Source organism: Crinia signifera, chromosome 2 (assembly GCF_055691185.1).
Source record: "Crinia signifera chromosome 2, ASM5569118v1, whole genome shotgun sequence".
Taxonomy (NCBI): domain Eukaryota; kingdom Metazoa; phylum Chordata; class Amphibia; order Anura; family Myobatrachidae; genus Crinia; species Crinia signifera.
The window spans coordinates 260,594,966-260,611,714 of NC_139218.1; the positions used below are offsets into that span (position 1 = coordinate 260,594,966).

The following is a 16,749-nucleotide window of genomic DNA, read 5'->3' on the forward strand; positions in this document are numbered from 1 at the left end:
GTATACCATCGTTGCACATTTTAACTTCCATACCAGCCTAGTCTTACATTTTCTTACATATAATACTGTTCAGTGTATAATGTGGAGATGGTGATCGTATAACCATGAATTATCCTGTGCATTTTTGTTGCCTAGGCCACTGCCCACCAGGCACGGTATTTGTCTCTTCCCGGGCACACAAACCTCTCTGAAGGACAAAGACAAAAGAATGCAGCTTCTTTCAAAGGTGAGACATGCAAGAGTCAATGGTAATTCATCTTGTTATTGTGACTGTCTTAGGCCAGATGCACTAAGCTTCAAAAGTGATAAAATGGAGAGTGATAAACGTCCAGCCAATCAGCTCCTGCCTGACATTTTTTCAAACACAGACTGAGACATGGCAGGTAGGAGCTGATTGGCTGGCTGTTTATCACTCTCCATTTTATCACTTTTGAAGCTTAGTGCATCTGGTTCTTAGTGAGTGCGCAAATGCACATCATTTATACACTTCCAGACATGTATAAATGATGTGAAATGTGATCACAAAGTACAGTGCTGTAGATCAGGACTGTATGATAACTAGTTACTTCTGAATCAGTGAACAGCAAATGAAAAAGTTAATTGCACTTAAAACCATGACACTAAACTATTATATTATTAATGTCATATAGTAGATGGCAGTGTAAGATATTACTAATATATTAGCTAGTCTGGGGCTAATGGATAACATGACCCATCTGCAGTGGCGTAAGTTTGTCCCAGTTGCCCGGAGGCAAGATAAATATTGGTGACCCCCACCACCCCCCCCCCCCACACACACACACACACACACACCAACCATATATAAATTTATGTATGCATGTGTGTATGTATGTTATGTTTATTATGTTTAAAAAATAAAGAAACTGTGACTTCTATGGTCCTGCTGGGAGGGGGAGTCAGCTACAGAAGTGATATCAATGGCTTTCAATGAACTGATTCAAACTTGCAGGGGAGGAGAGGTGCCCCCTTGGGAGCAGAAGCCCGGTGGCAGATGACTCCATTGCCTCTGCTCATCTGTAAATTGTAATATTCCATCGAGTCTGAAATTGCTAGTCCATGGCTATGCATATACCTTTATAGGCATCATTTAATCAATGTTACTGCAGTTCTATTAAAAAAAAGAGAATGTTCTTTTCAGAATACAGTAGATTCCTAGACAGCAGTATAGGATTCAAAATCATGGCTTAGTGGTAATATGAGTGTTTTGGAAATCCTGTTATCTTTTGTCTGCCAAAATCAAGTCTGTAACATTGGCATCATTTTCCAACTGTTTGTTCTATGTCTTTGTTTTGTGCAGTAGGTGACGGCGACTCTGATGCTGGTAACTCCAGCCAAGAGTTGAATTTCTTCCCCAGAGCTGCAGACATACTGCGGAAAGAGAGGAAACAACGTGCTCCATACATTAGCGGACTTGAGTGGACAGATGAAAGACTACATGGTAATATTCAGGAATCCGGTTCAGCAGATAAACCTCCCCTGCAAAGAGAACTTCGGGAGCCCCTCTTGTCTAAGGCAAGGTTTGGAACTTTGAGAGAAGACAGAGAGCCATATGAAGAAACCGTGACACCAGTACCACCACCGAGAGTTAGGCGCGCCTCTGAAGCAGAGAGACAAAATCAGAGATACGTGTATGGCGAAAAAAGACCTCACTTCCGAGCACCAAAGTAGTGACATCCGCAGAGTTTTATAAAACAAATCAAAAGTTCCATTTTCAGGGCATGAGGCCATCTGCAAACTGAGGCCTTAACTTTTATAATTTATTTTCAATCCAGAAGGGCTGTAATACATATGGAAAGTATATATGTTTGTTTTTAAATGCTACCCTATAATCCTTGACTGAATGGGCTATTCTAACGAGCACAGACTTTTAAAACACTGTTAGATATACGCCTTGGCAGTTATTTATTATACGGTTTCCTTGTTAAATAATTTCAATTATGAGGCAAAACCGTGGAAGCTGAATAACTTTGAAATATTTTCATATTTATAAGAGCAACTTACAGCACTATACAAGTCACATCCTGAGAATCTGCAGGCTGGAAAGTTCAGGTGTGATATCAGAGATTGTTTTCCAGTAGCGTCGGTTCTTACAAAGCAACAATTCCTATCTTGTCTGCTACTGGCATCGCCACTTTCATACAAGTTGTCTTAATGGAGTGATTTAGACCCAAACAGAAATATTTTCTACTCCAGCATGATGTCAGTCAGCATTTGTATAGAAGTTACATGAATGCCTTGCACTTTTTGGAGCAATACTGTTTTGATCGGTTGCTCTGGTCTGCTATTTCAGGACCAGGGAAATCTGACTATCATGGTCAATCGCACTGAGATTTGCCAGACATCCTACTGTATGTGTCAAGTCTTCAAGTAATTCTCATAGGGCAGTATTTAATGAAAAAAATTCTCCGTGCATGGCGAGAGATTTTTTCTCTCGCCATGCACTCGCCCTGTTCCGGAGGGCTTGCTGCCACTCCTGCTCCCACTATTCAATGTGGTTAAGACTCGCCGCCACTCTTAACCCCTGCAGTAGACGAGCGTCCGCGGCAGGGAACCGGGGGACGGTGGCAGCCAGGGAGATTAAAGTCTCCCTGGCTGCCTCAGAACATATGTGGAGGGGAGGTGGGCCCCCCTATAGCCAGCGGGGGACCCAGTATTCACTGCACCCGATCGTGCATATGTAATGATCGGATGCAGTGAATATATGAATATCTAATGAGCGGCTCGAGAGCTCCGGCCCCCTGCTGGCTGCTCTGTGTAAAAAAATATGGTACTTGTGAGTTATCCGGGCGTCCGATTTTTAAATCGGGTCGGATCGGGACATCGCATCGCATCGCATGCGACCATCGGATGCGATGCGATGTGATGCGATGCGATGACCCGATTTTTCCATAGGAATCAATGTTAAAATGGACTGAGTCCATTTTAACATGGAATTCAATGGGAAAAAGGGGTCCTTTTCATACCCCTACTATCCAAGTGGGCATGGAGTTGGATATAAACCTGTGGCGAGCGTAGCGAGCCACCGAGCCCGAAGCGTGGCGAGCGTAGCGAGCCCCGCGAGGGGACACGGAATACCGTCCCCTCGCGGGGCTCGCTTCGCTCGCCACGCTTCGGGCTCGGTGGTTCGCTACGCTCGCCACAGGTTTATATCCAACTCCATGCCCACTTGGATAGTAGGGGTATGAAAAGGACCCCTTTTCCCCATTGAATTCCATGTTAAAATGGACTCAGTCCATTTTAACATTGATTCCTATGGAAAAATCGGGTCATCGCATCCGATGGTCGCATGCGATGCGATGCGATGCGATATCGTATCGCATCGCATCTGATTGTATGCCTTAACTTAAGGCATACAATCAAAAAATCGGACGCCCAGATAACTCACAAGTACCAAAAATATATATATATATATATATTTTAAATATATATTCATGTGCTATAAGCACATGAATAAAAATAACATCCTGATTTTTTTACACCAAAATTAAAAAAAAAAAACTTTTATTTTAAAAGTTCACATTCCAGTTCTCCATGAAAAGATGGAGAATTGCTACACGGAGAGACACGGCGAAAATCACATTGAATAGGGTGGTTCACTTTTGGAGAGCAAAATGCTCCTTCCAACGCGAAAACAGCACAAACTCGCCATAAAACAAGGCAAATTTTTCTCATTGAATACTGGCCATAGTGTAAAAAGTATTTTTTCAGTTGTGGAATCTAAGTCATGCACTTATTGTCTTTAAACCTGTTGACTGTATGTATTGTTTTATATTGATCATGATTATATTTGATGAATGAGGTTCTGCTGCACAAAGATAATCATACATATTTTAAAATGGATTTTAATTTTAGAATAATATTGGTACTTATGTAGTATCTGGGCTGCCGATTTTTTGATTGTATGCCTTAAGTTAAGGCATACAATCAGATGCGATGCAATATCGCATCGCATACGACCATATCGCATGCGATGCGATGCGATGACCCGATTTTTCCATAGGATTCAATGTTAAAATGGACTGAGTCCATTTTAACATGGAATTCAATGGGAAAAAGGGGTCCTTTTCATACCCCTACTATCCAAGTGGGCATGGAGTTGGATATAAACCTGTGGCGAGCGTAGCGAGCCCCGCGAGGGGACGGTATTCTGTGTCCGCTCGCCACGCTTCGGGCTCGGTGGCTCGCTACGCTCGCCACAGGTTTATATCCAACTCCATGCCCACTTGGATAGTAGGGGTATGAAAAGGACCCCTTTTCCCATTGAATTCCATGTTGAAATGGACTTAGTCCATTTTAACATTGAATCCTATGGAAAAATCGGGTCCATCGCATCGCATCGCATGCGATATGGTCGGGTGCGATGCGATGCGATGGACCCGATTTCAAAATCGGCAGCCCAGTTACTACATAAGTACCATAATATTTATTACAATGTACTGTAGTGAAAGTAAAATAGACATATTAAATTCTGATGTATAAGGCTGGAATTCAGAGCATATTTTCTGTAATAAACAATAAATAACCTGCTCCAGTGCTCCTAGAGATCTGCCCATGTTATGCTTCACTGATCACTTGCAGTGAAGCCAGGGCCTGATTAAAGGTTCCAGGTGCCCTAGTTTAATACACATGTAGCTTCCCTTGTAATGCTGATAAAACACACGTGTATGGGCGCTCAGGGACTCGTTATTCATACTGCCCATGTTCATGTAACAAAGGTTATACAACTGCCATTTATGATTTAGGGCGAGATGTTCTAAGCTTCAAAAAGTGATAAAATGGAGAATGATAATCTACCAACCAATCAGCTTCTAATTGTAAATTTTCAAACACAGCCTTTAAGTTGGGGGCTGATTGGCTCACTCTCCATTTTATCACTTTTCAAGCTTAGTACATCTGGCTCCTAATGATTGTGGTAATTGAAGGAGACTTAGGAGGTAAAGGCGCCCATAGACGGTCCGTTCCCGGACCGTCTGTTTAGTACTATGCGATGCGCGCTCCCGCGCATCACATAGTACGGTACAAAAAGTATGTGCTGCACATACTTTTTGTACTAGCTAAACTTAGCATCGGATCGCAGTGCACACCGCATGCACTAGGCATGCGATCCGATGCGAAGCGTGCTAATTGAGACCCGAACGGGTCCGTCTAACGGACCGTGTATGGGCCCCTTTATTCTGGTCGATTCGCTCGGATGCAAATATGCATTCTTGCGAGTCAACCAGATCCCGCCTTGCGAATGGTGGTACGCCGGCCCATCATTTGCACAGTGTGTACGTTTGCACGGCATTACAGTCCCACAGTACATTGGGACGGATGATAGCTAACAAGCATGGAATAAACTAGGCCTTCATTTTATTCTTCAACTTCAACTGCAAACTCCCCCTTCCAAGTCCTGGCTCCCTTGGCTGCAGCCTAATTGGTTAATAAGGCACTATGGGGGTAAAAAAACAGTGAAAAAATCCATGTCGACCTAACCCATGTCGACCTAACGTATTTGTCGACCTAAACCCAGGTCAACCATGTCCCATGTCGACCTAGACCCCTGTCGACCTTCACCCATGTTGACCTATAACCCTGTCGGGTCGAAAATACGATCCACACCCGTTTCAAGTACACCTCCCACCCAAATCTAACTCTCTCTGCACATGTTACATCAGCCCCACCTGCAATGCATATGGTTTTGTCCATTAGAGAGGGATTTTGCCTTTCCAAGTGAATCAGAATAACCCCCTATGTAAAGCCTCAGATAGGTGTTCCTAGACTAAAACTAATTATTTATTGCCAAAGTGATAGGAAAAACCTCTGCTAGTGTGTGCAATCATAAAACATGGGAACAATCAGAAGCATAACTGTACACCACCATATAACTGAACATAAGGATGACAGGCACAAGATACTTTAATATTTTTTGTTGCACATTTACCAAATGTTTTATCCTAGGGGTACCTCGAAAAAATTGGTTATTCTCTAGGGTACTGTGATTCAAAAAGTTTGGGAACCACTGGGGTAGACCATTTACAAAGTGAAAGAGGTCCACAAATTCTTCTCAGGACCTATTTGCACAAGTGCATGGAGATTTTCACCAAGGCATGGAGGATTCTGAAGTGAGGAGGTGGCACAGAAAGGTTCACCTGCTGCAAGGAGGAGCTGGGCAGAGTGTGAAGATCATACTGTATAAGTAGGTACACTGGCGGCACACCGTATGAAGCAGTGTACAAAATATTTCTTCTGTAATCATGCAAAGAGCCATCTCTGCTCCACAGTAGGACTTCCGAGAAGAGAGACGTGTATTTCAGCTATAGTACAATCAATGTAATAAAAAGCTTAAAATACAACACTGACACTTCTAAACACAATCCTTGACACCGATGACTGATAGAAGACATATATGGGGGAGATTTAATTAGATGGGAGTTCTATTTCAGAAGGGATGTTGCTGTGGGCAACCAATCAGATTCTATCTAGTATCTTCTAGAAAGTGCTAAACAATTAAAAAGTAGATTATGATTGGTTGCGCATCTCAGTACATTTCCCCCATATGAGTCTAAAGTAAGCTGTAATCTAGAGGAAAAACTAAAAAATGTTTCTCTGTTATTGAAATAGTTCTAGAATGGTAGGAATTTGGTGACTTTCACAGAAGCCACTGGAGGGTATAATAGCTCCTGTCACTCCTAGGCACATTTCTAGTTTGTGGAGTGCTTAGTTGCTCGTCCATGCTCACTGTTGCAGCACAAAGTTATTCGCTGTGTCAAGTGTAAATGACCTCCACCATATGTGGTCATTCAGGCTTTCCAAGTTATTGGGCAACAGCCACTGAAATGCCGGAAAGTTTTACTCTTGCTGTAAAAAAATTAGGTACTTATGTAATATCTGGGCTCCCGTTTTTCTTATGAGACCGCGTGCGCTCGCCACGCTTCGGGCACGGTGGCTCGCTGCGCTCGCCACACTATATAAAATCAACTCCATGCTTAGTTGGATAGTAGGGGTATGAAAAAATGGGGTGCATTTAACATGGGAGCCCAGATAATACATAAGTACCAAAAATTAGTTTAAATTGCTAATCGGAAAATATACAGTATGTTGCAGCGCTGCATATGTAAATTAGCATACAGCAGTAATTTCCATTAAAGGGGTGGTAAAGGCACAACGTAAATATACATAATTAATATGTCTTTGCGGAGTTCCCTTTCACATACAGTACCTTCTAGCGCTTACTATGTGCCTCATTCCTGCCATCAAATAAGTAAGGGCTTTCATTACAGAAACTGATCTACAGCACAGTACTTCCGGCTTCCGCACATTTGTCGACAGTGCAGAGTTTGTGAGTCGGAAAAATAGACCTGACATTGAATAGGTTGAATGTCAATTCAGCCTAATCTTGTCGGAAATGGGTGGCTGAAAATGGCTGGCTGAAATATTGGGGCAGATGTATTAAGCCTTAACAAGAGATAAATGCAAGGGTGATAAGGAGAGATAAACATCCAGCCAATCAGCTCCTAGCTGACTATTTTCAAACACAGCCTGTGACATGGCAGTTAGCAGGTGATTGGCTGGACGTTTATCTCTCTTTATCACCCTTGCATTTATCTCTTGTTAAGGCTTAATACATCTGCCCCAGTGTCTGGAATTGAATACCCCCATAATGGGGAAAGAGATAGCAAAAAATGGGAAAGCACGGACTGTGTGAGGGTTAGCATTACTGCCTCACAGCACTGAGGTCATGGGTTTGATTCCCACCATGGCCCTTAATGTGTAGAGTTTGTATATTCTCCCCCTGCTTGCATGGGTTTCCTCCGTAAAATGTCGCTGTGTGTGTGTGTACATGAGTATAAGTTCCACTGGTGCGGGGTGTTTGATGTGAATGTTCAAATATTCTCTGTAAAGCGCTTTGGGTAATAAATTAAAATGAATAAATAAAAATGATTTGGTTTTTTAAAATGTTCCAATTCACTCCCTACTTACTCTTATACTTAGTTATCATAAATATGCAAGTAACGTATTTTATTAGGGATTACACATTTATTCCGGTACTGGTGTTGCATAATATTTAGTATAAGCTGTGTGCCTACCTTGAGAAATGTATTGTTCCAGGAGTGTCTCCGAAAGATTCAAGGGGCACTTAAATGTGACCATGCCAAACTGATCTTTCCCTGCCACAGATGTCAGAAACACCCAACTGAATTTTTATCTCATAGGATTTTTTAAATATTATAAGTGCTGCGGTTTATGTTCCAATGAACTAAGTTACTGTTATGTGTAATACAAAATTTAATACCGCAATATTTACCAAACATGTCCCCAAAATTGTTGATTTTCTTTTTAAAATGATTAAATTGTGTGAATAATTGCTAGATAAAACTCATTCTGTATTATTATTAGCCAGTTAAGAATAAAACACATTTGCATGCAATGTTAGTTGAAATTGTAAAAGTAACAGATTGGGTGCCAAACAGGTAGTGTATGATTATTTTACCATGAACATCTTGTGGGTTATTGCAGCATGTAGTCCTGTTACTTATTGTACAGCCATGTGATCATGCTTTTATATGAGCTTGTTACATGTCAGTTGTAAATGTGACATGTCCATAGATACTGTAAATATGATATGCGATTTAGAGTTGGGAACAAATCAAAAAGGAGGGATTTGCACCTTATTAAAACCATGTACACTGTGCAGGTAGGTCAGATTGAGCGCAGATAGTGGAAATAGTGACCTAGCTCAATTCTAAAAAAATAAAAAAATAAAAATAGCTAAATATGCAAACAGTCAAGAAATTACCTGTGTGCAAAAATATTATTATTAGCATTTACTCCACTTGCAAGGCAACACATATTTTGATGCAAACTCCTTTTTTTCAATTTGTTCTTTGTTTGTTCTGTGTTATAGCAGGAATGTTAAGGTAGCCTCAGAAGAAAAAACCTCTGGTAAATACAGAATAGACCACTGTCCTATAACACGTACAGTAGTTGTTGTTGTTGCAGTGGCTACAAGGTGGGGTGTATACAGGTCAGAATCATTACTGGATCATTACCGATGTTAAACACATATTGAGTCAGATGAAGCAGGAGGTGAGGACTGATGTATACGGCAGTGTCTTGTCTCAGGGTAGGGGTAAAGCACTAGCAAACAAGAAAAATGTCTCAGCGACTATGCCCAATCCACCCCAATCTAAATACAATTTGAATATTGCAGTCTACACCTTGGTTTGAAATGTCTAAGACCTACAGTAACAGCACCTATGATAGTGATCGTAGCACCTAAATGGAAGGATATACAGTAGCAGTCAACATACATACAGTGTGTATATATATATATATATATATATATATATATATATATATTATATTATAATTAAAGCAGGGTATAGTTTGCAGCTATCTTTATTGCATGAACTTAATGTTGTGCTTGTCCTTTTGTGCAAATATTTGTCCATTCAAAAGAAGTTGTGAGTTGCACTTGTACATAGAAATAAGCTATTTGTGTTCAACAGCATCACTAGCAACAGTTGTAACACATGAGCACTCCAGTGCGGGGTCATGTGTATCTAATGAGCACAGAAACTGTATATAATCTAAGATGGCACTTAAAAAAATGGCAATTTGAGAGGGCTTTCTGGGACTGGTAGTGAGGATTTGATGAATACCAGTGGATCCTGTACAACTTCTGGGGGTTATTGGGACCCCATAGGGCCTAGCCCTACACTGCCAGTCTGTGCAAAATGCTGATAATGTACAGGCCAACATTGTGAACAAGTCATCATGTTATAGGTACCGATATGTTGACATCATAACTATATAACATGCAGCACATATACACAGTAATCAGAACATTTTTTTGGGCACAAACACTTATAATTCATCACCATTCTTGATCACACAATGTGTCCATCAGTATAATGGACAGTGGCTGGCATTTTCTTTTGCACACATGCTCCTCATTCTTCTGACTAGAGTTTCCCCAATGGTGAACAGAGAGTAAGGATGCTCACTGTGTTGTGCAAAACCATGGTGAATACATTGCTAATCTCTTCAAGAAGATCACAAACTTCAGTCTCCCTGACATTTAGGTACAATTGGAAAGTAGAGACTATAGGTAGAGTTTAAACGAAAATGGTCCATTGATTATGCTATGTGGCGAGGTTGTGGTAGGGCTATGAACATTTAAAGCAGGGGTGTCCAAACTTTTAGCTTCCCTGGGTGACAATGGAAGAAGACTAGTTGTTTTAGGCTGCATATAAACACCAACGATAGTTGATCATCCAAAAACCATTTAAAATATATTAAACTTACTTGTAATTGAAGTTAGTGAGATGTTATACAATGTTTCTGGGCATCAATGCTTCCATTTTTGCTGCGATGGAAGTAGTTGCAATTCTCAGTACGTTCTCAAGGTGCTCATCAGATATTTTGGTTCTAGTTTTATTCTTCGTGTGCTTCATCCTTGAAAATAGCTGCTCAGAAATGTAGGTACTTCCAAATAGGGATGCCACGAATAAGGCATGATTGTGAAGTGAGGGATATTTTAATAACAGTAATGGGGTATAAGGGGTCACTAGATTCCAGAGAACGGAGTGGGTCCACCATTCTAGACAGACGGAGGAGGAACAGGGCCTGAGCGTTGATGGCGTTTCTAAGTGCTGTGTGAGAAGTCATCGGAAGGGATGCACGTTTGGCATGTCTAAGCACTGCACAGTGAGGAGAGAGGACCTGCGATGCACACCACTTAGCTTATCACTGTGAATGCCCAACGGGTGTACTTACGCTGGCGGCACAGTGATGAAGGGGAGAGATTGGGGATGGGCCGGGATGGAATATCAGCAGCTGTGGGAAGAGTTCCAAAAGTTGGCGGCTGCTCCGAATTCAATATAAAATCTAATAGTGCATAGGCTGGAATTTTAGATAAATAGGCTTTGAGATCCTAACCCGTCTCACTGTAACCAGGTACAGCTTTGTCAAAGGTATGGACATGAGTGCCAAGGGAGGTCTTCTATACATCTATCGGTCATAGGCGAATCTAGAATTATGGTAATGGGTGGTCCCAGATCTAGACATAAAAGCAGCGGGACCTTTGCGCGGCGTAGATGCGCGCCAAAAAGGGGTGTGGCCTCATGGGAAGGAGGCTGGCATCACAAAAAGGGGTGTGGTATTACACTTTAGACCATACACAGTAATGCCCATTACACATTTTAGCAAACTCCGTAATACCCATTACACATAAGGCCACACACCATAATGCCCATTACACATTGTGCCACACATCATGATGCCCATTACATACTACAGTATATAACAAACCCTAATGCCCATTACATATTTGCCACATAAGTGCTGCTTACCTACGTGCTCATTGCTAGGGGGTTCTTGCTTGATGGCACCATAGTACTCATTACACATGATGCCGCACACCATAGTACCCATTACACATGATGCCGCACACCATAGTACCCATTACACATAATGCCATGCACCATAGTACCCATTACACATGATGCTGCACACAATGTCCCTTACACATGATGCTGCACACCATAATACCCCTTATACATTAAGCCACACATTATGCGTAATGCCCCCACATACCGCAACTTGTAGCGTCCCTTAAGCAATGCCCCCAAAAGTGCCACTTACTGTCAATTTTTATATGAGCCTTTTCTGCAGGGAGAGATGGAGAGCGGTGCAGCTGCTTCTATGGGGAGATGAGCAGAGCGCAGCGCAGAGCAAGCTCCCACTCCCCTCCTGGTGTCCCCTCTAGCCGAGTGGACATTTGAAATATTGTGCGCGCTGTTGTTGTGCGTGACGTCGGGGGAGCACACCGGGCACTGGCACCACATGATTAAAGGAGGGACGGGCTGAGGTGAAAGCGGGGAGAAGAATTGGAGCGGAAGCTGCAGGGGTGACAGTCATTGACAGCCGGGCAGAGAGCAGGGGGCTGCCCGGCTGTATTCAGAGCACTGTAGGTCACGGCTGTTTGAAATAATACCCCTTTCACAACAAAAATTGCAGGGATTTACCCGAGAATATGGTCCCAGGATCATGCAGGGACATTCTTGGCTGACCCCTTATACACCAGCCTAGTCCCTGCATTTTCTGGTGTGAGGGGGAGAGACAACCACTCCGCTCTCCCTACCCCCCTTTAACCAACCAGCTGTATCTTCGGAACCAACTGACCCATTTACATGAGATCAGTATCATATTGAAGAACTTTTGAGTTGGCTTCGAATGATTTTGGTCCCATGAAACTGGGTTGTTTGGTTCCAGAGAAATCTGCCCTCAAAGAGCATAAACAGTCATGAAATTACATTTAAGAAATTAAAAAAAAAACGGTTTAATCTCAATATCCCTGGATCCAATTAACCCATATGGATCCAGCCTGGTATCAGATTGAAGGCCCAGCGATTTGGGTTCGACTGAGATCAACCTCGAGCTTCAGTGATGCCGAAGGGGGAACTGGCAGCCTTTGAACTGGGTGGGGGTCGGAATTAACAGGTCCCATGTTATCCTATAGGGAAAACGTTCCAGCTTTGCCTGGCAGTATCTCCGGTTCCCAGGGGGCTAAAGACACGGGGCTGGGCTCGTTTGAAAGCCCCATCCCTCCTGTGCACCCCTGGACCACCCCCTAGATTCGATTATGCTATCGGTACACCTGTGTAAATTTAATAACCTCATTGGTGTAAAACATATATTAATAGTGAAAAAATTAACATAGAAGGCAAAGGACACTAGATAAATCAAATGGTACATGCTAAAAAAAAATAATATGCAAAATAGATGCTTTATTTCATAAAAGTTCAAAGGGTAACATACTGATTGGCTGGAGAATCGGTTGTTATGTGCAGGCATTTCCTGATTATATGGTTAGTTATCACAGTTACCGATAAACAGCGATTATAAGCCTATCAAAGCCAACAGAAAACTCCATGTGACATTCGGAGTCCATACAGTTCACATGATAATTCGAAAGGCAGGGGTGGATGGCATTAGTTTCAGGCATCATTCTGGAAACAATCATGTGGTACCGTGTTTTAATCACGTGACTGTCACACGGCAGTTCTGGGAAGAGTCAGCAGCACGATTTTATCAATAAAGATTGCGAGCGCTCCATTCGTATCATATCCCATAAGGACACACGTCGCAGTAGCCATATATAAAATATTAAAAGTTTTATTTTAGAAAACCGCAACCCAAAACCACTGCACATTGTTAAGTCTGTTTGGGCCGCATCCATAGGCGACCTGGGCCGCGGGGTTGGACAAGCCTGATTTAAAGCTAAATTTCCTCAAACTAAACAACATTTTTCAGCCAACATAGAATGAGGTGATTATTTTGCAGAATAGCACTGAAAATGTCATTAATCTATAGAAATTATTGTTAGACTTGCTCGTCTTCCAGCTACTGTATGAATACTTGACTAAAGGTAAAACCTGTAACAGCGACAAGGAAAGAAGACTTTTTTTTTTTTTAGGGGCACTCTTGTGATTTTAAAACGTAAAATTTTAAAGGGTTGATTTAAAATGAGTGGTAGAATAGAATGAAATGATGTGTATTTGTGTGTACAAGAGTAGAGTATAGTGACACTTCTGATTGTAATACCTTAAATAAGGAAGTGGCATCGGTAACACTGTCATATACTGTAGGTTCAATGACATGATGAGTAGTGACTCTGGTCATGGCGAGGTGCCTATATTAAATAAGGCATATAAGATTCTCCTTCTAGTCCATCTGTGACAAGGAAAAACCTGGTCAACCTTGTCTATTTTCTTTTTAGTTATACATCCCGTAACTCTAATGTAGTAAATATCTGTGAAGGGAAGACTTTGCCTACAGTGAAGGACTCTGTCTATCCTAGTGAAGAGATTTATTGCAATACTGAAAAGAACTGGGTAGGAGCAATGTGTTTAACTGCCCTGTGACAGAGAATGCGATGTAATGCACAGCGCTGGCTCCTAATTTCAGGCATTGTGGGATCACAGAGCATGTAATCCCCATCTGGCAACATGTGGTTGGCAAGGCCTCAGAATGGTTACAGTGTTTGAAATTAACCCTCATTTCCTCCTGTCCCATACCATCATGTGCACCCTGCATTTCCTGAAGTCGGGACTCAGGAGCCAGCTTCCATTAACAGAAACGTCCTGGGATGCCATCTGGTGGATAATATCTTGGTGGCTTATCCAAAAATGTATACTCCTGTCATCTGCATGCAGCTGGTGTTAATGTGTTTGCAGAATGCCCCATTTTACAAGCAGCTTCAGCCTTGCACAGTGATAGCCCCTCCCTTTCTGGGATACAGTCATTAATATAGACATTCACAATGTAGACAATAACACGTCGAAACAACAATGATTGCAACACAGTCAAAATGTCGAGATACACAGAATCTTAGATGTTCACAGTTCTAAAAAATGAAATGACATGAAATCCTGACATTCTCAGAATTAGGGTTAGGCTGTGGGAGATTAGGGTATAAATATAAGTGATGATTTGTCATCAATAGTTTTCAACATTTCAGCAGTGCCCACAAGTTGAATTTTATACCATACCCCTTTGATAGTCCAAGATATTTAATCCAATGTTTGCTGGCATTTAAAGTATTCACTGTGTGGAAATAGAGGAAAAGTAAAGCTGCAGCACCATCTTGTGGACATATTACATGACATCTACATTTCCAAACCAAATTATTTTCATTTACAGTACATGTAACTAGTATAAATTAATAAGACTTACTAAGTTAATTTTGTTCTGCATTGTGGGTAAAGATTTATGGGGTTTATATATTTACAACAACAACAAAAAATAGCACCACAGACAACTATAAATAAAGTATTTTCACTTTATTTTTTTGCCAAGAATACTTTCCCACAATACAAAACACCAATGGTGGAAATAAATCATGCTAAACATAGTGTTCAAATCATCAAAACTGGCACTTAAACAAATGGGTAACAATAAAAATCTGCTGTGGCCCCCTGGCAACACACACCAAAGCAGTCACTGTAGCAGTCTTTGGGGCTGTGAAAATGATTGATGAGCTTAAGGCAGGCATGTCCAAAGTCCGGCCCGGGGTCCAATTGCGGCCTGTGCTGTCATTTCAAGTGGCCCACAGCCTCCAGCCAGAAGCAGGTGGAGCATCAGATGCGGGACACAGCACTAAAGGTGGGGCCCCGGTGAGCGTGCCTTTACCTTGCTGTCCGCAGCATTGAGGAGGTGCCGGCCACCTCAGTGAGATGTGTTTGGTGTCTTTTGGGTGAGTATGCATCCAACCCCTGCAGCTTCAATTTTATATCACCCTCAGCAATCAGTGACAGCAGTGTGTGGGGAGGGGGTGCAGCAAGGGGGAAGCTTGCTCCCATAACATGCAGTGTGGAGGAGAATGGCAGCGAGAGCCCAAGCATATCCTGTCCTTGCAGTTCCTGGTTTGCCTCTCTGTCCTCTGGTCTCACACAAGGGGCTGGGAAGCATACAGAGAAGGGAGGGGGCAGGCAGGTGGAGATACAGTGAAAGAGGGTCAGGCTGGAGAACATACAGTGATGGATATTCAGAGAGGGGGGGGGGGGGGGGCATAGTGAATGGAAGTCATACAGTGAATGGGGGCAGATTGGGGGACATACAGTGAAGAAGGGTCAGGCTTTGGGACATACAGTGAATGGAGGCAGTGATGGACATTCAGAGAAGGGGAGACAGGCTGTGGGACAGAGTGAATGGGTGCAGAGTGGGGAACATACAGTGAATAGTGGACATAAAATGAAGGCGCAGTCTGGGGGACATACAGAGAAAGATGGTCAGGCAGGGGAATATACAGTGAAGGGGCAGGCTCGGGGACAAAGTGAATGGGGGCAGAGGGGGGGGGGGACATACAGTGAATGGGGGCAGGCTGGAGGAAATACAGAGAAAGGGGGGGCAGTCTAGGGAATATACAGTGAAGGGGCAGGCTCGGGGACATAAAGTGAATGGGGGCAGAGTGGGGGACCATTCTGATGCGATTAAGGATTCAAAAAAAGTCAGGCTGAATGGCGCAAAAAGTTTGGACACCCCTGGCTTAAGGTCTGGGCTTTCAATTGGCTACCACAGCAGTTCACAGACTGTGTGCCGTGGCACTCTGGGGTGCATCAGAGCACTTGCAGGGGTGCCCAGAGTTGGTGGTCCAGGACCAATCAAATTATTTATGGATACTGTAATAGGGAAAATAATTTATTATGGCTTCCAATCATAAACTATGTGGGCAAGCAGAAGTGAATACTGTCCCTCAACACGTAACGGAGCATAAGGATGACATCTAAACACAATTTACTTAATTACATTTTTTCTAATTTACTCAATAAGAAACGCTGCTGTAATATAAATTTTCCCAGTCATATATCTCTGCAGCAGATTTCCCTACAAAATAGGTTTCTTGTGACATGCCTTGGCCCAGTGTACAATCCCTGTAGTAGGGGGAATAGCAGTATCCCAAAGGTTTGCCCTCCTATCACCAAGCTTTATGATATAGTTTGCATTGGCTTTGTTAGTCTTGAGGGGTTTATTTATAAAGAATTAGATTCCAAAACCCAGCGAATCTAGCAGTGTTCTAGCAAGCATTTAAAAGGGCAAAGCTTTTACTAGTAAAACATGGCTATCAAACATTTCCCTTTTTGTATTTCAGGTATAAACAGGAATGAGTGCGACATTCTCCCCAAATGGTCAGAGCACACCAGCATTGTCCGCATTGCACCCTGAAAATGATGCGCAGCCGCC

At 42.5% G+C, this 16,749-nt stretch overlaps 1 protein-coding gene across 1 annotated transcript in view; it reads left to right on the forward strand.

The window, feature by feature from the left end:
- LOC146060774 (sodium/hydrogen exchanger 2-like) overlaps positions 1-2,887 on the forward strand; it is a 68,873-nt gene extending 65,986 nt beyond the window's left edge. Inside the window, exons 11-12 of the mRNA XM_083174391.1 lie at positions 136-226; positions 1,319-2,887. Of these exons, the coding sequence (XP_083030517.1) occupies positions 136-226; positions 1,319-1,689 (462 nt within the window). The 3' untranslated portion in view covers positions 1,690-2,887. The remainder of the gene's footprint in view (positions 1-135; positions 227-1,318) is intronic.
- Positions 2,888-16,749: the final 13,862 nt, after the last annotated feature.